Here is a 27,172-nt window from a genome sequence, read left to right on the forward strand (position 1 = left end):
TCAACTCCTTGATTATTGATTGATTATTGCTCCAGCGAAGGTCGGGGGGTCCCGTCCCTGTGCATTGAGCTGAACAGATGAACCAGGTTTTTCCAATGCTGGCGGTCTTGTGCCAGCTGTTCTGCATCCTCTACAGCAACTCCGTGTTGTTGGAGGTCGCCCGCAACGACGTCGAGCCATCGAGTGCGGGGTTTCCCTCGTGGTCGTCTCCAGCCTGCGGCCTTTGGGTCAAACTGGAGAATGGCTCGTGTCGGATGGTCTGGTGGTAGACGAAGGACATGGCCAAACCAGCGGGTGCGGCGTTGTGCGACCAAGGAAGATGCCCGGGGCTGGCACGTGCGGGCTCTGAGCTCTTTATTGGAGACTCGCTGGGGCCACCTGATGTTCTCGATAGTTCTGAGAGCCCTGCTATCAAAACCGTCGATTCTTGTGGCCAGGGTGTCGTTCAGGGGCCATGTTTCTGAGCCATAAAGCAGGATAGAGAGTACAGCGAGGTTGTAAATACGGAGCTTCGTCTTGCGTGCGATGGTCTGGTGCCGCCAGAGTGGTTTCCAGAGAGACTGCAGAGCAGATGCTGCCAGGGCTCTTCTGCGGAGAATCTCTGGTTTTAGGTCCCCATTGTCTGTCACCATGGACCCCAGATACACAAAGCTCTTGACAGGCTCTACGATGTCGCTACCAATTTGGATGGGAGGTGGATCTGGTCCATCACCGACATACATGAACTTGGTTTTCGTCCAACTCACTTGGAGGCCAAGCCGCGCTGCTTCTTTGCTGTAAATGCCCAGAGCGTCTCTCAGCTGGCTGTAGGAAGTGCTGAGCATGATGGTGTCGTCAGCATACTCCAGGTCAGTCAGGTGGTAGTTGCCGAAAGACACTCCGGGGATGCGCTCACTAACCCTGAACATCAGATGGTCGATGATGCAATTAAAAAGGTCGGGAGCAGCCACGCAGCCTTGGCGAACGCCGCTGGAGATAGTAAACCAGTCGGAGTCAATGCCGTTGATACGGACACAGCTCTCTGCGTTGCTGTAGAGCAGCTTGAACAGGGCTATGATCTTGGGTGGTGCTCCGAGAGCTTGGAGGATGTTCCGCAGTGAAGAGTGGCAGACGGTGTCAAAGGCGGCCTTAAGGAACCAACTCCTTGCCCTGAAGAATTCTCGCGCCGGCGTGATGAGGGGGCATTATCGTGGATGCAGTGCCGGAGCTAAGGCTAAGCGGCTAGCGGTGTTATAAGCCTTCGGTACTGTCCGTAATCATGGTAAATGTGAACTCTATACCAAATAAGACAGACGAACTGGCTGTGCTGGTGAAAAACGTCAAAACGTACAGGGAGTGCAGTTTGCTATGTTTTACGGAAACGTGGCTCACGCCTAGCGTCTCGGAATACATTATCGAGCTTTAAAGAACTTTCTTTCTCGGCATTATTGCGTGTTTTGGAGTATTTAAATATTGTACATGGTTAGATTTACTACACTCACAGATGTAAGAGGACCATGGTTGCGTATTATTATTGAATGTGATGGCTGCAAGACGACTTTAGTGAGCTACCCCGGCTTTTTATTTTGCCAGTATCTTGTTTCAGACTGATCTTGATGTTTCTGTGATAAGACCATTTTTAAATTAAATTAAATTAAGTGTTTGCATTATGCACAGTAAAGAACCACATTTCCTTGCACAGTGAAATTCTTACTATGCTGTCCACACAGTGGCAAGCGAAAAAGAAAATAGAAATTAAGTAAATGGTTGGCATTTCTTGAATCCCAAGAGTTTAACCTTCCTAATGATATGTGGAATGACGCATTTGAGTGATTGGTGACATCGTACAGACACTGTGTCCACACGTGTCTGAGACACGTATTTGCTTCTTTGCGAGCCGTCGGAATGTTAAGGGGTTAATAAGTTTAACTTAATTATCTGACTGTTTTGTTGATTTCACACTGGAGCGCCTTATATTCCGGTGTGCCTTATGTATGGAAAATATAGGTCCAAAAAGGAAAGGAAAGATGAAGGTGGACCTTCCCCCAAAGCAAATCTGAATGCTGACCCAATATCCTCGCATCTGCAGTGTTATAACTGTGTCATCCATTCTTTTTAACTTCTAACCACTCAAAATGCTCAGAGGGACCTCAGCTGGGTGGTTATAACTGCTTGGGGCATCAAGGACAAACCTCCCCCCTGACTTGTAATGCATACATGCGGACAGAGTCAAGAGGAGCGCAAAGGCCATTGCTACAGATCCCAGCCACCAGGGCTATAGACTGTTTGTACCGCTTCCATCAGGATAGTGGTAAAGGAACATCCGCACCACCATTAACAAATAGAGTTTTTCCCCCCAAAGCTGTCTAGTCTATCAGCCCCCCCAACTGCAGGACAAAACCTTGGTGTGAGCCACAGCACAACGCACTTTACTACTAAGTCGCATCTCTATGTACATATACAACATAGAATTATCTTACAACGTCTTTCCATTCTGTATGTATATATAAAAATTAGAGACAGAGAGAGAGAGAGACAGAGAGAGAGAGAAAGAGAGCATAATTCTATTCATATATACATTCACAGGGTTCGGTAGGGTTACTTTAACTGGATTACTTTCAATTACTTTTGGATTACTCCAATACCAAATATGCTAATAAAAGACAAAATAAACTAAATATGAATAAAATGACTAAATTCTGTGCAGGCTTGGGGAGTAACGGAATACATGGAACGGCAAACATGATGTTGGCAAGCTGTTTGGATTTATTTTCATTTTGTTTCTGTTGCATGTTATGTTAGTTTTGCCGGAGATCAAAGAGATCAAAGCCAGGAGAGAAAGCTTACCACGTGTTGTGAGTGATCATTTTATTCATATTTAGTTTCTTTTGTCTTTTATCAGCATATTTGGTATTGGAGTAATCCAAAAGTAATTGAAAGGAATCCAGTTAAAGTAACACTACCCAACCCTGTACATACATATACTATATATTTATAGTGGAGAGACTGTTTATTACATTGTGAAAATCTTCACCGATGAATGTTGGAGAATGGAGAAAAACAAAAGTCAGCAAGAGGCCACACAATGCCCATATAAGTTAAACCGAGAGGTTATTGACGCACACGTGAAGAAATGGAGAGACTGTTTAATGCACTATGTAAACCAATGTAGTGACACTGTGGTAAAAAGTGTGATAATGAGATAAAGGTGAATGCATTTGCATATAATGTTTTACAATTTAGGTCAGCAATGTTTATCGATTTTATCAATCCTCGTTCAAGTGTGGCATTGTCGAAAAACATTGTATGGTAACCCATACCTATGATAACTATGCATTTCCAATCTTATCGACCGTAATCAGCATTATAAAGGTGCACTTTCAAATTTCTGGCCAAGTTGGGGTTTTTAGGTGTGCCTTTAATTCCAGGGAAAAAAAAAGACATGACAGTGGATGTGGCCATTATAAAGACAAATAATAATGGGAGCAGCGAAAACTCATGACTAAACACTTTCTGACCATTAAAATTGCCAAGTGTGCATTTGCAATTGGCCAAAAGCCCACTCTCGGGCAGTGTCGCAGCCAAATCTCTATGGTAAGTTTTAAAGTTCAGCCCCCTGATGACTGCTCTCAATCTGTCAGCTGAGGCTGTGTGCACCGCAATGTGTTTGTGTGGGAGGCTGAGCCTGAGGGGGAGTGCGAGAGAGACACTGTTGTGCTCTTTGACACGCAGTGGCACACCTTCGCTTTCCGTGCTGCTCACCGTGGGGATTTCAAGTGCACAGGGACCGCAGAGTTCCTGCTCGCACTCAAAAAAAAAAACGCTCCCTTTGGCGCAACCTTATAATGAACAGGCTTTATCGAAGGCATTGCATGAAATAAAAACTGAAAAAAAAGAAAAACGACTACCACACAATAAGACACAATAAAATAAAAATAAAATACATTTTATTTTATTTAGAGCAGTCATTACAACTAGTCTGACACGGTGGACCCAACATGCCACCCTAATTACTAGCTGTGACCCAAATGAATGAAATGCCTCCACTTCTCAATTTAATTGGACGATAGGATTGTTCAGTTGAAAACAGAGAAAGTAAATTACATTCTCATTCTAAAAAACAGACAGATTCAATACTAGTATCCCCTTAAATTCTCAATTAATGGATTTTTTAATGAAATCCAAATTGGTTCACCAGAGAGCGTTAGAGACCCCGCAAAAGCAGCCCCATTAAAGCAGACGTTCATCGATTTTCTTGGTATTTATTGAAGGTGCGTTGACACCAAACCTAGGTAGAGACACTCACACATGTATAAAGTACAACTGTGTCATTTTTACGAAAATCGATTCAGCCGTTTCGGAGCCTATAGGTCACATACAACCATACAAATCAGGATTCATAAAGTATTTTAAATCTCAATTCAATCAAAATGCAAAACAATTTGGATAGACCTCATACAAAAAAAATAATAACCTAGATAAACCTGATTAAAATAAATATAGGAGTTCATTTTAAAGACGATGAAGAGGAAATGTCAGCTGAAACAGATGTATAAATGTATAATATATATGTATAAAATAGATTAAATCAAAATATATTTAGACATGGTTATGGTTTATGTGTAACGTCAGTATTACATGCAAAATATACTGTACTTGTGTATGAATGTTATATTAATAGTTGTGCGAAAAACCGACTCGAAATATATCTATAAAAGATACATGAAACAATGTTTCACTAACTGACCTTAAGGCAGAAAAACAGCGTATGTGGGTTTTTAATCCAAAAATGTGATTGCATACAGAAATTGAGGCAATGCACCATGCCCTATATAGCGCCGACTATTAGAAGAAAAGGTGACAGTAGTAATAATTATATATAAAAAAAAAACTTAGATCCTGTAGATCAGGGGTCAGCAACATTTTCGGTGTGGAGTGCCACTTTCAAATGTCCTTGTAAATCAGTGTGCCACACCAAGATTAATGAGCTGTAATTTTTCACCAGTCCAAGTATACGACATGGATATACAATGAAATCGTATAACTGACAAATTTATCTTCCACTATTTTTGTTCATCAATCAACTAAAAACTGAATGTGAAACATGTGGAAAGGCCTGTAGACATCCATGACTTCAACTTTTCAAGAATCAACCAGAATCAACCATTCTTTATCAGATTCAGATTCAGATTCAGATCTACTTTATTGTCATTCTAGTACACGTGTATACAGAACGAAATGTCGATGCATCTGACCCCCACAGTTTCCTTGAATGTACAGATATAAATAATGTTGTATTGTATTTTGGCTACGTGTAGTATTTTACCATAGTGCCGATAGTGCAAGAAGAGTAGCTAACCAGATGTGCAATATGGGCAGTCAGGTTAACAAGTCAGGTACACAGTAACATTAACACTGTAACAATAATGCTGTAATTACAATAGTGCAGAGAGCAATGTGCAAGGAGTGGCAAGCTATAAAAAAAACTGCCAGTAGTGCAAAAGTCAGATTAGCAGCCGTTTAGATTTAAGTTAACTATATGTTAGATTGACCATTTAACAGTCTAATGGCCAGGGGGACTAGACTATTGCGGAGCCTGGTGGTCCTGCACCGCACACTGCAGTACCTCTTCCCAGAGGCTAGCAGAGTGAACAGTCCATGATGGGGGTGAGAGGGGTCCCCGGTAATGTTTTTTGCATGGGATAGGCAGTGCTTCTGGCCAATGTCCTGAATGGAGGGAAGTGTAGTCCCGATTATTTTCTCTGCTGTCCTCGTTACCCTCCTCACACTACCCCAGTCGGTAGCGCTGCAGCCTCCACACCACACAGAGATACAGCTGGTCAGGATACTCTCTATGGTGCCCCTGTAGAATGTAATGAGGGAGGGTGGGGGCAGGTGGGCTCTCCTCATCCTCCGCAGGAAGTACAGGCGCTGCTGTGCCCTCTTAACCAGTGATGCAGTGTTTACGGACCAGGTGAGTTTGTTTGTAATGTGCACCCCTAGGAACTTGATACTGCTGACAACCTCCACAGCCTTGTTGTTGATGCAAAGTGGGGCATGGTATCAACAATGAACATTAAAAAAAACAAGTGATATGGACAGCTACCATACTATTCATCAATAAAATCTTATTGCAGAAAATATCAAAACTAGAAACGCACACTCACTTCTTTAATATATTTGCCATCAGTAAATGGTTTTCTGTGCAGAGCGATGCAATGAACAATGTGATACCTTGCTTCAGTGGTGGTGTGTGTAGCGGTGACAAAGGTTTTCAGGGTCCGTGTTTGTTTGCCGTACATGGACACTGCGCGTTTTAATGTCTCCGTCTTGTCAGACTCATCCTTGAATTCATGTTCATGTTTTGTCTCATAATCATGTTTAAGGCCGAGTCCCATTCTTCGCACTTTCACTCGCTATGTGCCCTAGTCACTCGGTTTGCGCGTTCACGTGAAAATGGAGTGTGTCCCGATACTCTCAAGTCCGAGGCAGAAGTGACCTCAAACCATGTCGTAACCACTTCAAGACCGAGGGGGCTCCCTACCTCACTTGGCGGCGAAGTGACTACCCAGAAGGCTTTGCGAATTCTCAATATCAACAAACATGCCCGGAAAGGAACCGCACAAATGTAAGTAGTTTTCCACAACCACGCATGTATTTGCAACAAAATGTATTGAGATATCTTAGTTGGACGTAAATGCAATAGAAAATCGTATTTTCGCGTTAAAACATGAACATTGCAAAATCGCTACTTTACGAAGTGCACAAATCTACCAAGGGAGCTGCCAAAAAATAATCTTCACGCTACAAACTCTAAAGTAGGATAACTGCAGAAAATCACGGTTCAGCCCATCCCTGTTTGTATCTTAAACGAGTCGTGCTTTTACATGTACATGGCCAGTCGCTAAAGGAGCATAGTCAGAATAACGTTCTGGACATACGCGCTTGTTTACTGCACACAATTTCGGGTGTCGTGTTTTATTTACAATATGATTATTTCATGTGAGATCAGAATGCATTAGTTTTCATCATGCATTATGAGTAATGTCTCCGAATTTCACGTGGAAATACAGTTGAAACAAATTACTATCACACAGTCCACTGCCTTCTCTGTAAACACATATTAAGTAAACTAATTACCTTTTCAAAATGTTGTCCAAATGTGGAGACAATTCTAAAGCATATGTGATGCTGGCCAATAGAAGGCTCTTACAGCCATAAGAATAACATGTCAATTTTGTGTATCTATTCACTATCAAATAATTATCCAGAACACATCCTATAATTTCTCACATCAACTTGTTGAGCATCCTATACACAGTTGTTTTTGTGCAATACACAAGCATTAAGTAATTCTTGTTTTTTCCACCCAACCTAAAGGCCAATGTAGAACGTCCCGTGGAAGAGCTGGCCACCATCACAGCTACCACGCCATCCACACCGACGGGCACGTCGTTGGCATCTTCTAATCCGGCGCCAAACCCCAAATCACCCAGAAAAAAAAGGAAGCACGATACACTCCTTGACTTTTTGAAAGCGGAGTCTGCCGGAGTGAGGAAAAGGCTCGAGGAAACTGTGGCCAAAACTGAGCGGTTCCCGTCCTTTTTGGGAAGCTCGTGGACAAATTTCCAGAACAGTGACATCCCTGCAATGTTTCCCTTTGTTTTATAAAAGGAAAATATTTTATTTTATTAAGAACTCAATGAAGTTCCAGTTTGTGTTTTCCAGCTTTATGGAAGTATTGGTATATTTTTGTTACAATTTGTGACATATTATTTATTTACTATTATGTATTTCGGCCCAATGTGATTTTGTTTTTCTGAAAGTAAACTATTATTTAAACTGGAGTGATTTGTAGTTGTTTTCTGTCCAACAGTCACATAGTTCACACACAGTATCTCACATCATTATGAAATAAACCACCAAGGTGTTACTCAAAATAAAGATGTTTATTGAATAGTAATGCAGAAAAGCACGGAATGCAAATGTGGGTCTGACTTCCAAAGCCTAAAACATGGCTTTTGGGCAATTTATTCCATATTAACTGTGGACAATTCTGTGTATCGTGGACCTGGGAACCCTGAAGACCCGTGACACCACACGGTAGGACAGACCGTGGGCCAGCCAGTATAGGCCCTCCAGCCATGGCCCTGTTCCCTCTTTAGCAGCTCCTGCAGGGCCCACATGACCTTCTTGCTCAACCTTAAGTCCTGAATGAGTTTTGACTTCACATCGAACCATAAGCACAGGATGGGAACATTCCTGTCCAACCTGTCCACGCTTATGGGACAGCCACTCTGGAACACAATAGATAACAGACAATTTAGACATAAATGTGGGCATAGATGATGTAAGCATCATGAAAACATGTTGAAATGAGCTTTTTTATATCCAATGACAACTCTTTTGAATTAAATTCCTTATGAACCAAGGTTTTTGGGTCGTACAGGGAAGTTTGGTGACGATATTATGTCAGCTTAAGGGTCAGGTGGACTGTTCTTGTGTTTGTTTACTTTTCATCATGTCACACACTAAAGACCCCTACTATATGTCATAAAATGGCATTAAGATACTAATAAGTAGATTGCCATTTATGTCTACACAAACATAAGGTATTATGTGAACGTGCATTGTATGTTAACTTTTACTGTATTTGACCGAACGGGTCATTTTTTTAATGAGTGTACGTACCTTGTAAAGATGAATCAGCACTACATAGCGCCGAAGCTGTCTTCAGTATAGCACATTTCTCCTCCGTTTATTGGAGACACGGAAAAGATGATGAGCTTTCAGGCAATCGGTAATAACACAGCAGTAGCGGGCATTTTTAACATTGCACGAACTCTCCAACTGACACACTACAAGTTGAGACTCGAGTTGTTTACATGTGACGTAGACCAATACGTCACTGAGGTCTACAGCCAATTAATATTACCGCCATCTCCTGGACAGGGGTGGAACCTTGCAAGTCTTGTCCAAGCCATCTCCGCTTTGCACTTCACTCGCGGAGGGCACTCCTCTTCGAGGGACCTCACTGGAGGGTCCTCAGGGCCGAGTGAGAGAAATGGGATTGGGCCTAACACTTGATGTGCGAGGCACAACATTCTCGAGGCATAATGCACAAACAGCACGGCCTTTTTCTTGCACAAAGCCCCACTCATTTGTCATGCTGACTGAAAAGAACGAGATTTTTTCGCTGGAGGAGCTTTCGTGATCAATTCATTTATCCCGCGCCTGTGTTTCGTTGGCTGGGTTAAAACAGGGATCTCCCATCCTCACCTCTGCGCCACGCAGACACAGGGAGCAGAGGAGGAGTGGCGCGACAGTAAAGCCTCTAAACAACACGGCGCGCAACTGAAAATGTCTAAATTTCAGGTAAAAATGCCCAAAATTTTTTTAAAAGAATCATTATTATTTTGCCGTGCACTCGCGTGCCACTGCTGGCACACGTGTCATAGTTTGCCGACCCCTTCTGTAGATGGAACCATTCAAAAAGTTGACAGATTAGAGAATGAGATCTATGAAGTAAATAATTACGTAATTTTATACTAATCTCAAATTTAAAATCTTTATTTAACCTTACATTCGGTCGCGGCGCTGCCACGAGCGGCTGCCCTATTGTTTTATTGTCTGCTCCTATCTTCGGTGCTTTTGCGGAGACAGTGACATGATATATTAACGACCGAAAATAAGACTTACAAATAAGAACGGTGCTGTGATTAAAAATTGAATTAATAAATCTGAGTATTACTTTGTAGATGTTTTTTTATTTAAGTAAAATGAATGACAATCTTTGAAAAAAAATAAGGTAATGTTACAGTGTCTGAAATAGCGTCTGTCCGGACGCCCAGGATGTGCATCTTTTACATTGGACGCACAACTTACAAAACGTCTCTGCCCGGGTGTCTGACAACTTTTTCAAGGAAAAAAAAAACATAAGATTCCTTTTTTCAAATCAAACGTTTGCTTTATTCTAATTTTGAAATCTTCGTTCGGTTTGGAAATTTAGGAATTTCGTTTGTTTGGCAATTTACATACTCGGCAGCCAATCAGAAGCCTCCGTCGAATAACTTCGTGCTTCCGGACTTTCCTAAACGTTATAAGGTCGTGCATTTGCAAATCATTTTCCAAAGTAGACGCACAGAAAACACAAGAAAAATGGATAAGTGGCGAGGAATCAAGCCAAAACCTCAGCCCCAGAAGATTCAAAAGAAGTTAGCAAAATTTATGACGCTACGAAACAAAAACGTACATTAAAAGCATCGTGGAAAGAGTTCGCGTGGCTCGTAGCAGAAGACGTAACAAACATTGCATGAATGAAGATGAGTAAATACAGGTACATACGGATAGCAGATGGAAAACAGCGATGTCATATACATGCAATGAATATTATAAGTAAATTTATAATTAACTTTAATTTGAAGTTATTTTTCTGTTATATATTCTGATTATCAATCATTAATACTTTGCAACAGTGGGTTTTTTTGCGATTAGTCGTCTTATTGTGTTTCAAGTTGTGAAAAATGGGGCAGGCAACTTTATGGCTGGGCAGGCAACTTTTCAGAGTTGTCTGCCATTGTGTCCGGTAACTTTTTGTCATGAGCTTTAGACACTGTAATGTTATTACAAAGGGGACTTAATATATTTAAAAGTTTTGCATTGTTTAAATGCAGATGTTTGTTCCTTGTTTTATTCAAACAGTTCATTTGAACATTGAGAAAACCTCTCCAGTAGATCAAACTGATTTTTATAGTAGCCAAAGTCTGTTTTTGTACATGCCGCGAGTCTCCAAAAATGGTTGAAGGTGGGCCACTAATGGCACCCAAGCCGTAGTTTGGACACCCCTGGTTTAGATGTTTAGCGCTAATGAAAATGAATGCAACACCCTCCAAAAAAGCACTTGCAAGGGTAATATTGTAACAACCAAATTTATTTTTTGCATTCTGGATCAAAACATGGGGTAAGCCGAATGTTTAAAATATCCAAAGGAAATGTTTCAATATTCATGATCCAGACTTAGAAACGGAGAGAGACCGATTAGTGGACTATTCAGAAATTGCATTTTTTAATTCAACACATTCTTAAAAATATTATTTCAATCATACATTATTTATTTGGAACATTGCAGATCTAGCAAAACTTTAGAATGCACCAATGAATTTATTAGTACTGATGACTCTTGAGAACCTCTACACCTATTGTGTTTCTTAAGTTGTCGTGCCATACAAGAAAGATTTATTTTTAACCATTCTTTAGTGCTAAACTAAAAAGGCATTCTTTAATAAAGTTTTGTCATTTATATCACATAGACCTTTGACAGCGAGAACATTGTTGTTCAACTGTCAGATTATTTATCTCATTTCAAGTAAGTACATTCTTATTTTTAACTACAGTTAAATATGCCGTGTTCGATTAATATATAATATCACGGGATATATACTCATAATTACGAGTATTCCAGTTATATCTGTTTGAGGATTTAAATCATCACTATATTCATTTGGTTGTTGTTATTAAACTTCCAGATTTTTTTTTGTAATGGAGTGAAGGATTTACTCATGGTTTGTGTCTAGTCCCTTGACAGAACGCTCTCAAATTCCAATGAGTTGGCTTACCCTACCCACGGTTGATAAGAAAGTCAATTCGGTAAACTTCCACTACACTCAGAAACTGCTCTTTCAAACCAACCCATGACTTAGAAAAGAGTTTCACAATGTTTGTTAGGTAAAAGATCTCAACGTAACTATTCTGCTTGAGTGTTAGCAATGAGAGACGCGCAGAGGAGAAAGCGACATTTTCTTTAAGTAGAATTGAAAATGTGCAAAATAACTACTTCACTACAGTAGTGATGGCAAAAAAGGGGAAATACTACGTTTCAAAAATGTAGTAATAGTGCTTTTTTTATTTCGGTACCTTTCTGTAGGTATAATCGGAAAATTCAGACTATACGGCGCAGCTGATTTTAAGCTGCACCCAGTAAATTTTTAAAGAAAAAAACTTAACGCATACACAATCCACACCTGACTATAGGCCGCATGTGCCCACATTGAAACAGGAGATATTTACAAAGAAAAGCGGTACAGAGAAAGTGTTTTATTAATAAATGGTAACTACACTGGCAGCAGGGTGGAGCAGTGGTTAGCGCATGTGTGGCACAGTTTTGAGGTCATGAGATCGAACCTTTCTGTGTGGAGTTTGCATGTTCTCCCCGTGCTTGCGTGGGTTTCCACCGGGCACTCCGGTTTCCTTCCACATTCCCAAAAACATGCATGTCAGGTTAATTGGTCGGAGCAAATTGCCCCTAGGTGTGAATGAGCGAGTGAGTTGTCTGTCTCTGTGTGCCCTGCGACTGGCTGGCAACCAATTGAGGGTGTCCCCTGCCCACTGCCTGAAGATAGCTGGGATGGGCTCCAGCACCCCTGCAACCCTACTGAGGATAAGCGGTGCAGATAATGGATGGATGGTAGCTTCACCCCTTAAGGTTACCATGGCCTGCCGCCGGACTTTTGATAAACAGATATATGCCTGTTACGATGTCACCAGTCACTGAAATACGTCATTACACATATCATTGGAAAGCTCACACTCTTGGGATTTAAGATATGATGATGATTTCAAAATACACTCATCAGTGAAACAACATGATCAGTCTGAAACAAAATACTCGAAAACTTTAACTATAACTCACAAAAGTGTCCCCTGGGCCTTCCCCAACTTCTTTGAATGCCGCGTAAATAGCTTTGTTACATCAAGGACAATCCATAGAAACCGTTGTAAAATATTTACTCCAAAACACACAATAATGCAGAGAGATAAATTGGAGCCCGTCTTAAACATTTCTGCTTTTTTGGACGTTGCTTCTTATAATCCATTCGTTTTGCCACATGATTTCAGTTTGCAAAACAACTGGTAGTTAATGCTCCCATTTCGATTGAATTCTTTGCCAAGATGAGGGCTTGTTCATGCTAGTTTATCGAAGTTACATTAAACTTGCGTTTTATTTGACACACATTTTCTACCTGTTTCACTCTTACCCTTGATGCTCTGGAAAAAAATGCAAAAATCAGACACAGGGTTGAAAAGCTTGGGGAAAAAGTTGCAGCTTATAGTATGAATTTTACGGTAACTTACTTTGCAGTAAAATTTAGAAGTTCTTGTATTTTACCATGTACGGTATTTATAGGTGATCTCCCGAGTTTTATATTTTGCTACTTTCTGCCGCCATCTCCTGGCTTGAAGTCATGATTGCAACCTTATTATGCTCATTTGTCAAGTACTAATAGACGCTTCATTTTTCATCTTTTGGGGGGTTTGGGTTGGCGTGAAAAAGGCCTTTTCTTACCATTTTCAGGTGACAATAACTCAAAGAAAAAACAGGGTTGACCAAGAAATCACTCTCCAGCCCTGCTCCCTTACTTTCCCCTTATGTGTTGCACATCCCAAAACAGTAGTGATTAAAGTAAGATAAAAGCAGATAGGCGCGGTGGGGGAAAAAAAGCATAAAGGCTCTTTGAAAACAGTTGAACATCATTTACACATATTGAATAGAAAAACTATTCTACTTTCAACTTTTTAAGGACACCTCAAGTGATGCATCCCCCCCATTGACTTTTTTATAGTAAAATACAAAATGCAATACTCAAAATTTACTGATATTATAAGTTTATCGTTAAAATGGAAATGTTACCTATAACTATTCTTAAAATATTATAATACTCAAACCGAGCAAAAAATTTTCCCAAGATTTCTCCATTTTCCTCATGTTGAGGTTTTTGAGTTTTTCCTTGCCCCCGTGTAGGTTTTAGATCAGGGGATGGTGTAATAATAGTAGTTCATTTGTAATAATCTGTGGATTAAACATTTTTGAAATACTTCTTGGAAGGGTGATCTGGGGAGGGTGTATTATAAAATGTGTTTTAGCAGCGAAAGTAGGCAACAAAGTAAGGACAATATTACCATAAATATTTTTTTCCGAACAATAGATACTCTTCAGTTCCTACGTGAAAGATAATTATTTGTTGAATATTATTTTGGTTCTTACCTCAACAACTTCATCATCCTCTTCGAAGAGACCCTCAAGTACTTCAACCGCCATCTTAAGCAAAAAGAAATACAACGATGAGCACAAAGGACAAATTGAAAGTTGAAAAAAATTCACAGAGATGGCAAAAAAAAAAAAAAAAAAGCCCTACAGCTGAACGACACAAAAATTTCCTGGGTAACCAGATCATTCAGCGAGACACAAAGATCTGATAAACATGTGCATCCAATATACGCAAGGCGGAAGAGCCCCAGACAAGTACAACAGGCGCCGCCATGCTCGGCAGTGCGCATTGCGTGGTCGATAGTCGCTTAATCTGCTTTCCCCAATAGCCTTTTTGAAAATATATATATGTATTCAATGACATTTGGAGTCAATCCACTGTCTTGATGTGGCTTGAAAACACAGACAGCAAATACGATTTTGAAAAAAACATTACATTTACAAAAAGGGATCTGGTAAATGACAATACAGCAGGGGGTCGAAAACCTTTTTGACTTAAAGAGCCATGAAAGGAAAACTAATTTAATATATATATATATATATATATATATATATATATATATATACACACAAAGTATATTTGTGGGGGAGAGCTACACCATAAGTTTAAAGACAAAATTCTACAAAACCGTCAGACCAGTTTTCTAGACAAAAGCTAATTCTTCAGCGCATTTATTTCACTCTGTGAAGTTTGATGATATGATAAATTCTATGAAATAATGAGGCCAGAACCTGTGTCTCATATTAAATACATCACTTGAAAATTGCCTCCCTCTAGCAGTTACTTAAGCTTGTTAAAGCTCATTCTGACTGTCCTGTGTGCAAATATCCTCCCACTTCTATTGCTCACACAAGCAGATTACTCTAGGTGCTTGGCTGGTGTTTTCAGGTGTTTACAGTTTGTTCTATAGTCTTTAATCATAAAGTATCCCAACAATAAACAAACATGGTTTAATAAGGTTCCATGTACTGGATTCCATAGGGACGTACAGCCAAAACTGTGTCCGCTGGTGAAATACCATGACTGTAGACTAGTCGGGACTCGTGCCTATATATCCTGTACCGAACCAGTTGCTTACTGTGTCGCTTACTAAAACAAATACAATGCAGAGAAAATTTGCATGTCCCTTTTTTTTTATCTCAGTGCCAAATGTTCTCATGAAAAGAGCCATACCCGATACCGTACATCCCCAAACCCTGGTACACAAAGAAAAAAAAATGTTTTGATTTTTTAGTGATTAACGTAATCAAAGCTTCATTAAAGCAGACTCAGTTACCTGTACCTGCAAGCAATTATAGTAGGGGTCGGGAACCTATGGATCGCGAGCCATATATGGCTCTTTTCATGAGTACATCTGACTCAGAGATAGTCATACCCATCTATAGCATCTCTATGAAGTGTCAGAGTTGGCGTGCATGAAGTAGACATGTATTCATGTAATGCAACAGTCTTTTAAAGGTTTGGTCCAGTATGTATAGGGCAAGGTTTTAACAACAGTTTAAAGTCAGGGTGTCACATCAACAGTCCCCTTTTTGGCTGTACATTGCTCAACAATCCTTTACATGGAAGCTCACTAGACAATGTATATTAACTGTTGAGACACTTTATGATGAAAACTCACATAACTAATAGTAAACATCACAAAACCCCAGCCAAGCACCCGGAGCAATTTGATTGGGTGAGCGGTACGATGGACGGAGCTATGCACACAGCGCACAAACTGCCTTGTCCCTTCCCAGCGTCATTTGTGCCGAAGGTATCCTTATTGTTTACATTATTTCGTGACATATTTACATTGTAACTTTGCTTGCACCTTGTTTTGAAACTATTACTTAGGACAAAACAATCTTAGTAACTGTGGTAGGGGGACACATTTTAAGTGGTGTTTCATTTTGATATGGGACACAGGCCCTGGGCATTGTCATTATTACATACATTTTATCAAATATCACACAGTGAAATAAAATCTGCTGAAAAATTAGCTTTTGTCTGGAAAGCGGGTTTGGCAGTTGTTAATTTTGTCTTAAAGTATGTGGCATTGATGTTTCTAAAAAAAAAAAATCTCAATATTTTTTTCATGGGTCTTTGGGACAAAGAGAATCCCGACTTCTGAAATAAAAGGAACAATTATTAACTCAAACTGATAAACGAAAACGCTGGGCAGAATACTAACGAATAGAAAGAAATGTCTAAACAGCCATGGCAAAGAGACCATTAAATACCTGATTTACCAAATCTCAGAATGATGGCAGTGAGGCATAAGGAAAGATTTGACAATGCATTGAAAGTTACGGGTGCTCCTTTATTCTCCCTAGAAATCTTGGGACTTCTATAACATCTTTCTGACATGATTTCATATAAAGAACATAGCAGTTACCGCCCGTCTCGCCACTTCAATAAATCCAAATTGCAGTGCGAGTTGGCGACTACAATTCTCACCACTTAGGCTATTTTTTCACTCCAAATTTTGCCCTCTTGCACCCTGGGGGATTCTCAAAGCCATGAAAAGAGTCAAATACCGGCCGACCTTTTGCCGCAGCGTCATTGTTTGGATCAGGTGCTTTGGAAAGGTTCCATTACAGAAAAACAAGAGCTTGACGCAGGTATGGCCCCGTTTGTTTGGCTCGTGCTTTCTTCCTGTGAATTCAGCAGTGGACAAGGGTGTGTGTGTTTGAGAGGCCCCCGGTGATGATTTATTGATTTTTGTCAACTTCGGGTAGGAGGCGACTGTTAGCCAATCACCCGCGGTGAAGGGCAAGGATAAAAGGCGGGTGGGCTGGAGAGCACGAGCGCACCATGCCACCAATGCAGAAGAAAAAGAGTAAATACAATCAAGTCTTTTTTGGTGGAGAGCCTCTGAATTCCAAGCCCTTCCTTTTAGCGTTATCTTATTATTAAGCGTGCGCCGTTCCCCAGGCAAAAAGAGGTGCACTGCCAGAATGTACAAAAGGGAGAATGAGGGTTGATTGAGAACATCTCAATTCATGTATGTGAGTTGGAATAACCATCTATTTAAAACGCTTTGTTTTTTGTTTCAAACTGGCCTGATGTAGAGTGCCTTAACTTTCAGCCCAAACAAGGAGAAAACAGAGTAGAAACCAAGAGGGCCATGATCACAATTATTAGTCGTACTCTGCATAAATCTGCCCTTTGTGAAAGAGTGGCAAGAAGAAAACCCTTTTGAAAAAGTAACATAAAAAGGCCCCTTTAGCGTTTGCAAAAAGCCAAATGGGAGACACAAATATCTGGAACAAGGTGCTGTGGTCAGAACAGACCAAATACAAGGTGATTCGAGCAGAAAATCTGTTGAGTCTGCAAGAGACATTCGAATAGAGCGCAAGTTCACCTTCCAACAGGACAACGATCCGAGACATACATTAATATCTACAATGGGATTGTTTAAAACTAACAATCTAAAATGTGTTATAATGGCCAAACTTAAGTCAAGACCTCAATCCTATAGAGCACAGGTCAGGAACCTTTAAGGGTAGGCTCACACGGCAGCACTTAACACTCAATTTCAATTTTCGGGTGAAATCCGATGTTTTTGTGTGATTATTTTTAGAGTATGATCTATAGTATAATAAACAGTTTATATTTCCAACTAAATGCGGTTTGTATGCAATTTTAAAAGTCTGTTGTGAACGCCACATTGGTCCCGCATGCGCAGAATGCTGTCATTGTTAACGGAAGTACACATGGATGCTAATGGAGTAGCTAGTCCAGCCAATTTAGAGTTATTGTGCTAACGGAGGCTGGACAGAGTTGTCCCCCCATATATTAATTAATCAAATGCAAAACCTTGCTTTCCCTCCATTAAAAGCTTTCAGTGTTTTTGTCCGCCATGGTTGTGATATCTACATTTATTCCTGCCTCTCAATGCCAGGTCCCATGAACTCGCATCGACCGTTAACACTGAAGAAGCATTCTAAAAGATCAGATATGTATTGGATTTTGGACCACATAAGAACGTGTGCATTTGGCATAATCGAGGCACAATATTAATGGTCAAGTCTTGATTCCATTCCATTTTGATTCACATGTGTAGAAACCCAATCATCTCATCTCATCTCATCTCATTAGCTGCACCGCTCATCCTCAGTAGGGTCGCGGGGGTGCTGGAGCCCATCCCAGCAATCATCGGGCAGTGGGCAGGGGACACCCTGAACTGGTTGCCAGCCAATTGCAGGGCACACAGGGACAGACAACTCCCTCGCTCATTCACACCTAGGGACATTATGGACCGGCCAATCCACCTGAAATGCATGTTTTTGGAATGTGGGAGGAAACCGGAGTGCCCGGAGGAAACCCACGCAAGCACGGGGAGAACATACAAACTCCACACAGTAAGTCCAGTAGCTGGATTTGAACCCACACAGGAGGTTCCCAAGACCTTAGAACAGTGCCGTACACGCGTTAACCACTGCGCCGCCGTGCTGCCGGAAACCCAATCATATTTTGATCAAATTTAAATTAATGCGATGTCAATAAATCGACAAATGCTTTTGGAAAATAAAATTCTTAAAGATGAGTTGGGTGATTTTATGTGTCTTTAAAAAGTAGAAAGTTAAATATGTTTTTCCGTCAAAGTTGTGTTAATGCCTAAATGAGTTCAAAGAGCCCTAATGCTTTTTTTTCCCCCACGTGCCTATCGGCTTTTATCTTATTTATATCAGACCAGTTTAGGGCGGAACACAATATATAGTGAGTGAAGTATAGGAAGTGCTGGAGAGTGATGCCATGCTTGTTTTTGTTGGTTAGTGTGGCATGAAAATGGTGAAGGTAACAAGAATTCTAGTTAAATAACACTTACTTTGTTTAAGTGTTTGATGAGAAATTCTAAATTTGGTAAATTTTAGTTTACCAACTGTGTTTTATTTCTATTCATTCCAAGAAATGTACATACTTGTACATCATGAACCAGCAGAACAGATGCTGCAATGATATACATATTAAACTGGTAAGGTTTTTGACGCACATGTGAATAAGTGGAGATACTGTTACACCTATTAGAAAGCCTTTTCATGTCATCTGTGCCACTGGTGGTCTAATGGTTAAATATAAGCACCCTCGCTGCAGCGATCTGTGTTTGATTCCCTTTGCAAACAAAGTTTTGCGGTTTTATTCAGCGATATTGACTGATTACCGTAAAATCCGGACTATAAGCCGCTACTTTTTCCCTAAACTTTCAACCCTGCGGCTTATTCAGTGATGCAGCCAATTTATGTAATTTTTCTAACGGCCGCCAGCGACGCTCAAGTACAAAAGGTAAGATTTAGACCGGTGGAATCTGCGCCGAGGAAGACTGCGACTTCTTGGCTTGACTAGCGGCGAGAAATCTTTCAATAAAACTGGCCGCATGCGAAAGGCAACTTTTTCGCAAGTCTGCCAGTGGATCCTGACAGCGTGGGGCAGCATCAAAAAATCCACCATCACCAACAGGTTCCGAAAAGCCATGACGGAGAGGAGGGCACACCAGCGACAGTGACAGCGCGAGTGAGGCTGCGGGAGCGTGGAATGACGTCTATGACACTGTTTCTTTCTGACACTGAGGTAGACGACTTTGATGGCTTCAGTTGTAAGGATTTACAAGTACAGTATGTTTTTTTAACAAACCCGTTTACTGTGTTGCAAGCGTGTTGCTACCCGTCACAGGCACCGTTTGGGATGAAAGTTATATCATTATTATTATTAAAGCTTTGAAAACTCTCTCGGTGTACAGTCTTTTTTTATAAATATGTGTAACCATGTATAATATGTATTTGCAACTGTATATTTTTGTAATGTATTTATTTGCATTTAATTTGGACACTTATTCTGATATGTTTTGGACGGGCGAGTTAAAAAGAAGGGGCGTAACAAACGCGGGCTGACGGGAAGTGGGGACCGGTAAAGGTGAGTGTTTGTGGACACGGCGGACAATAGTGGATATATATTTTTCCCACCCTTACCTTTGGAAATATACACTTTTTTCTTTTGGATTACTTTCAACGGGACCCGGACTCTGCCGGTCTGCATCAAACCTTAAGTACCGTTTTTTTGGACTGTGTACTTTAATGAAGGATATTTAGTTTCAATCGCGAGACTTAAAGTCGGGTCTGGGTTACATTTCTTTAATGTGGGCGCGTTGCGGCTTATATACAGGTATGGTTTGTGTAAGTACAAAATCGGTTTTCCTCTTGAAATATGGTGAGTGCGGCCTATAACCAGGTGCGCTCTATAGCCGGGAATTTATGGTAATCCTTGGAATATTATACACCATAAGTCTAGTAAGAGCCCATGGGTTATAGGTGAGTAAAAAAAAGGTAGCTCTTACAGTTTACACACTTTCATGCACCTCGGTTTATAATATAAAAAAATAATAATAAATAATGTAACATATGATAAGACTACTTTGGGGGGGCTGTACCTTATAATCCTGTGCACCTTTTAGTGCAGAAAATACGGTAAATTTTCTTGTGTTTTTGAAAAACGGATTAAAATTAGACATTAGACTCACTACCAAAAATATATTTGTTATATATTTTTAACCCAGCCTTAACATTTGAGGTAGATGAAATATCTGTCTTGATGTGAAACCGCTATAGAACAGGCTTTTTTAAAAAAAGAACCACAGAAATAGAACAAGAGATATCTGGGAGCAGCGATAAGTGAGCAGCGATAACCGTTCCATCATCGCCGAGTGCCGAGCTTCCTAACTACATCGGTCAACCCTGGGGGCCAGTGATTAAAGATTCAGATCTTCTTAAGCTGCTCCGTACTAAACAACAACAAGCAAGAAGATTAATACATCGGAGTCGCTGTGGGCAAGAGCAAAGACAGGCCAAAAGGCTGCATCGTAAAGAACACAAAAGCGGTCAGCGAGCAGCAGCGAAGGCAAAGATAAGTGAGCACGCTTCAAAGTCACGAAGTACACGTTGCCCTCTTTATTTTAGCACCTTTCTTTCCAGGCGGGGAAAAAAAACGGATTCACGAGGAACCGTTTTTAATAGCGGTTATGTGCAATTGGAACAATCTGGAAGCAATTTGGTTTTACTGAACCATTTTACCGGCATGTTGCAGCAGCAGGGAGAAGTGAAAGACAAATGGCTTCACAGGCGAGGGCGGAAAATATTGCCAAAGCACAAACATTCGTGCACACTCACAGGATATCTTGGGTGGATAAATCCATCAACGGCAGGACTAACTCAAAAGTGCATGCGTGAGCTCCATTTTAGAACGCAAACCGTAAAAGTTAAATGACAAAAAAAAGTAAACGGGAGTGACATGGGCAGACGAGGGAAACCAGCCATAAGCTAATAAATATGCTAAAAGACACCTTAATGGCAGTCAGGGGACCGGCAGACTGTTTTTCTGTGTGACTGTCTGTTTTTAGGGTGAATTAGTGGGCCCATTCCTATAATACAGAAACAAATACCGTAAATTCCAGACTATAGAGCGCACCTGATTATAAGCCGCACCCACTACATTTCAAGAGGATAAGCGCTTTTGTACTTACACAAGCCACAACTGTACATAAGCCGCATAGGCCCACATTTAAAACATGTAACACAATCACAAAATTAACCCAAACCCGACTTTGAGTCCCGCGATTGTAACTGAATATAAAGTACACAGTCCAAAAACCACAGCCGGCAAAATGAACGGAAAATGATACTGGTACTTAAGGTTTGATGCAGACCTGCGGAGTCCGGGTCCCGTTGAAAATAATCCAAGGGAAAAAAATTTATATTTCCAAAGGTAAGGGTGGGAAAAATATATATCTACTATTGTCCGGTGCGTCCACAAACACGTCTCACCTTTACGCCACTTCCCATCAGCCCCCGTTGTTTTCGCCCCTTCTTTTTGATTCGCCCGTGGAAAACATATCAGAATAAGTCTCTAAAATAAATACATTACAAAAATATACAGTTGCAAATACATATTATACATGGTTACACATATTTACAAAGAAAGACGGTACACCGAGAGAGTTTTCAAAGCTTTAATAATAATATTATACCTTTTATCCCAAACCGTGCCTGTGAAGGGTAGCAAAAGGCTACTAGGAACACGCTCGCAACACAGTAAATGGGTCTGTTAAAAAAAATTTACGGTACTTGTAAACCGTCCTCATCTTCCTCCTTATAACTGACATCATCAAAGTCGTCCTTCCCAGTATGGGAAAGAGACTCATATACACGTCATCCCACGCTCCCTTATTCAAAAGCACGCTAGCAACACACTCGCAAAGTAAAGCTTACGTGCAGTAGCTCCGTTTCCTTCTTTATCGGACTGCTCGATTGCTTTTAGCTTGAAAACTGCGTCATGTGCCTTTCTTATTGCAATTTACATGGTGAGGATATGTCTACGCTAATCTAAATTGTGCACAAGCTAAGAAGTTGGAGTCTTCCTCGGCGCATATATTCCACCGGTCTAAATCTTACCTTTTGTACTCGAGCGCCGCTGGCGGCTGTTAGAAAGATTACATAAATTGGCCGCATCACTGAATAACCCGCAGGGTTGAACGTTTGGGAAAAAAGTAGCAGCTTAAAGTCCGGAATTTACGGTAATAAGAAAAAACAGCAAATGTTAACACAGGGGTAGGTCAAGGAGGGCTTTGTAAGTTCAGTGGAAAAGATCTGTGATTGACAGCATACACCAGCCTCACAGCTGGGGTGGGTGGACACATAAGTCAAAGTGTCCACCAAATACTAACTATGAAGCACGGCTACAACTACAGTGAGTATTTCAGTGGCTCGTTAAAATTGAAATGAAATTTATTAATTAAATCTGACTCTGAGGAAAGTCAGAACAGTGCAACTGAGGAGGAAAGGCAGTAGCGGCGCCGCTGGTCCGACCTACTGCGACTAGCCTAAGTAATTACTCTCTCAAGCCACCCCTGGCGAGCCTGAATCTAACCAATGCCAGATCCATTACCCATGAAACAGATGACCTGGAGCTACAACGAGTGGAAAATTGCTAAAATTCGGGACGGTTGGTATTTTAACCATCACGGAGACCTGGCTCAAGCCAAGGAAATCCGATGCTACCGTGCAGCGAGCCAACCGCTCTGTAAATCGCTTTCTTACACTGAAATGAGAATCCCTCGAATCCTGTTGCATTTTTCTTTCACGACTATTAAGACCATTCATTCAACTGCAATTCTGTGTACTGAGATTTTATTTTTAGACATATAGTTGTTACAGTCATCAAGGCTCAGTCGGTAAGGAATTCATCTCGAGGTAAGTTTATGAAGGAGATTCACAGATTTTCACGTTTTGCAGGGTGTCCTATCACCATAAACGGCGGTGAGCGAGGTTATACTGTATTAGATCATCATATCAAAATTTCAGAAACTCCATATTAGGTAAAACATTTTTTTTTAAGATAACTTTTTTAGAATATTTAATTTTTTTTTAATTAAAAAAAAAGAGATACCATCCATCAAATTTGTAACTTATCTGTTCTAAGTGATGGCATAGTTGATTAAAATTGGTACAACGCCAAACAATAAGCATTTTTGTGGGAATGCCACAGTCCTGCATTTTTTGATATCTTCTGGAACAGTTTATTTAAACCATGAGAATTAGTACCCGGTAAAACTTGATGATGAGCGGAATATTTCTATTTACCTGTTTTGGAGAAGAGACAGATCGACAATTTGCACTTTTCTGTGAGGCCAAACTTCTCTATCCCTCCCCTTTTCAAGTATTGTTATTGCAGTTGGTTACTGTAGTACCTTGAGAAGGTACCAGTGTGGCTTTGGTATTGGCTGGCAAAATTAAAAGTTTTAACTTTCAATTAAAGCATTTACATTTATATTTTTTTTATTAAAGCTTCATATATGAAAATATATATACACTCACATTACATGCATAAAAATGATATATAAAAGTACCTAGTAAACAAAACATATTGAATAGTTCTGAATGGGCATATATGTCAAAGTTCTGCAAACTTAAAACAGAACTAGAATGAGCCCTGAATTCTGATTATTCAATGTGAATTGAGGATGAGAACGGGATTCAGAAGGAATAGCAACTCAAATTTTGAAATTTCGTGACGTTCATGATACTATATGAAACTAGCAATGAATCTTTTTCATCTTAAGTTTATTTAGAGCATGCATTTCCCACTAATATGGCGAGGACTTTGTGTAGACCAACACAATAATTAACATCCAACTTCAAAAAAGTTTGAAATAATCATACAACTAAACAATACTGTAGAATGAACAAAACCTAAAGGCACACTGTATAAATCCAAAAAGTTAAACTTGAAATTCAGTTATAATCACACAAAAATGTTTGTCTAGACAAAATCCAGCATGTAAAAGTGTTAAACAGAAAATTAAAATATGATCCAATGATTTGAAGTAAATCGTGGAATTCTGTATACTAGAGTGGAGCTTATATTCAAAGTTGAAAAAAGTCACCGTCTTACCCCCTAATTGTGTTCCATTACACAAAAGAACAATCACTGTGCAGTTTGGTCTAAAAGAAATACATTTTAGAGGTAGCTCAATTGCTGAGAAGTTTAGCATTTTCCATCAGTTTTCTTTCATGGGAGTTCTAGAGATGCTGGGATAAGCCACAGATGTGTAAGTTTATATCTCAAAGAATTATTACCCACAAGTCATTACTCAGCGAGATCAGTCTAATTCAAAAAGTAGAATTTCCCTTGACCTACTTTTGAAGACAAGGCCAGCAGACCTTCTTTGTCCTCCAAGAAGTCATTGACATCCAAAGATCAGCATCAGGTAAATATTCAGTACATTCAAACATTTCTCACTTACATAATCTTCCAGAGCAGAGCTGGCACAAAATACATTTGTCTCACCATGATATAGTTTGATATTACATCTGCATGAATAGTCAAGGAACATAATGGCGAGACTTTCTAATCATCCATATTGCAGGCGGTCTTCTCATGAGCAGCATGGTTTCAACTACATCAAAGAAAGAAGTGTATCTGCTTGGTACTTATGTGTCCGAACTAACTGGAAGCAAGCTACCATCAGTTCGCACGGCTCTTGGTTTCTTTCTTTACACTTGAAATTGCACAAGCCCATCAGAGCGTCTTCCGCAGTGACAGTGAAAGAATTCACTTCGGAATAAAGTAAGAATTCCAATTTGAGATCCACAAAATTGTCATACTAAACTTGAAAAACATTTTCAAGCATGGCATTTGCTAAAAAAAGAACAAACAAATATCAACACAAAAAGCCAAGGAAAGTGAGTGCAAAAAAGAACTTGATGACTTGCTTGACATTGCTCATGCTAATGCTTTCAACATTATGACAATTCCAGATGACAAAGAGTTTTTGTTGGCTCAAAGAGCAAAGGGAAGAAAGGGGTATTGCAATGACTGGTGTTGACAAAAATTGGCAGAGAAAGAAAAAAGACTTGAAGAAAAACAAGACCTTGAAACAACACCTAGAATCTGAAGCTGAGCAAAGAATTGCGAATGAGTCTGTTCAATTATCATGTAGCAGTAGTAGTTCAGAAGATGATAAACCAGGAACAAGTCATGACATATCAAGTGTTGGGATCTCAAAGAGGAAGAGAGGCATGAAAAATGTTGTAACGTGAAGGCCTGTATCATGACGCCCTTTGCTTCAAGTGCCCCTCTCACTGATTTGAAGCTTTTAAAGTCTTTGGTGGAATATTCACACATAAATGTTGCAATATCCAAGGCTGCCCTTCAGAAATTTTCCAATCACCTGAGGTAGGTAACACCAGAAACAGTTCCACTCGCTTTGTTTGATAATCAAGTCAGTGCATCAACAAAAAAACTCATGATGCAATAAAAAATAAGGACAACATGGATGAAACTTCTGAACAATATTTTCAAAAGAGGATATCTGTAGATTTAGACACTGTTACTAGCAAATGTCTAGGAGACTCTGTGTCCTCTAGATCTAGCACTTTCTTCAAAATCATGAACCTTCCTGTTGGCTACCTTGATGTTGAACCACAGGAATGGGAATAGCGGGATGACTTCAAACAAGCTTTGGAAACTTCAGGCAATCAGTGTGGTCAATGATCTTGCAGAACGAGGTGTGGCGCTGATTCAGGAATACTGTGGTCGTATCACAAAAGATGAAACTGATCTGCGGCATCTGCTGCAAATTGCTTAAAAACACCGCAAAACTTTTCCTGACAGTCGTAAAAAGAGTCCAATAAAGGACTGAGTTTTTCTTATTGTTTGTATTATGTACCTAAGCCATCATTATTTTTTATGTGTAACCAGCTTAATGGGCGCTAATACAAATTTATACTGTGATTGAGCTACCTGTAAATATCAATTTACAAGACTGAAAATTCTGCTGTGTTGTTTTTGGTGGAAGTGGAACATTTTTGTGGGGTAAGATTAAGTAATACATGAAAAAAATATATATTGGTCATATAAGCTCCACCCTACTGTATACATGAAAAAGACTACATCAGAAATTCAGACTTACCGTATTTTCCGCACTATAAGGCGCACCTAAAAGCCTTTATTTTTTTTCAAAAGCTGACCATGCGCCTTATAATACAGTGCGCCTTATTTATGGATCAATATTAAGTCGCAAAGTCTTGCAACTACTGCAGCAGCCGCCGACTAGATTTCCCCCCGAACACCAAATAGTCTGCGGTGTATGCTGGGATTTACTTACCGGCGTTTCATTGGCTAACCAATGTGTCAATCATCATTTGAATCGATCACTATTGGCTAAAGTTATTCTGAGGTAAAGGGGGCGGATCCTTTTTATCATTTACAGGCTGGCATAGGCTAAAGCGGCAAAACAAAGCCTGCAATTGGCCGAAAAAGATGTGTCAATCATCAGTTGAGTCGATCACTATTGGCTAAAGTTATTCGGAAGTAAAGGGGGCGGATCCTTTTTATCATTTACAGGCTGGCATAGGCTAAAGCGGCAAAACAAAGCCTGCAATTGGCCGAAAAAGATGTGTCAGTCATTATATATTATTAATATTTGTAAACATTTTACTCCCCTGGATTTACTACACTCACGAATATAAGAGGACCATGGTTGCACATTATTATTGAACGACTTCGGTGAGCTATTCCAGGTTTTATATTGTCCCTGTATCTTGTTTCAGACTGAACTTGATGTTTCTGTGATAAGCGGTGCAGATAATGGATGGAATGGAGTGTCTATTTTT

The 27,172-nt window shown here is 40.1% G+C and overlaps 1 protein-coding gene and 1 long non-coding RNA gene across 2 annotated transcripts in view; one reads left to right on the plus strand and one right to left on the minus strand.

Moving 5' to 3' along the window:
* The window catches only part of LOC148372653 (uncharacterized), a 95,122-nt gene that overhangs the window by 48,340 nt on the left and 19,610 nt on the right, over positions 1-27,172 (minus strand). The window contains exon 9 of the mRNA XM_088327235.1: positions 14,021-14,074. Coding sequence (XP_088183361.1) covers positions 14,021-14,074 — 54 coding nt within the window. The remainder of the gene's footprint in view (positions 1-14,020; positions 14,075-27,172) is intronic.
* Positions 6,371-7,826, plus strand: LOC148372655 (uncharacterized). Its single transcript, XR_015849657.1, has 2 exons — positions 6,371-6,607; positions 7,360-7,826. It is a non-coding gene; the product is annotated as an uncharacterized LOC148372655 (long non-coding RNA).

This window comes from Urocampus carinirostris, chromosome 2, assembly GCF_059441175.1.
Source record: "Urocampus carinirostris isolate Australia breed hairy pipefish chromosome 2, RoL_Ucar_1.0, whole genome shotgun sequence".
In the NCBI taxonomy this organism is placed as follows: Eukaryota; Metazoa; Chordata; class Actinopteri; order Syngnathiformes; family Syngnathidae; genus Urocampus; species Urocampus carinirostris.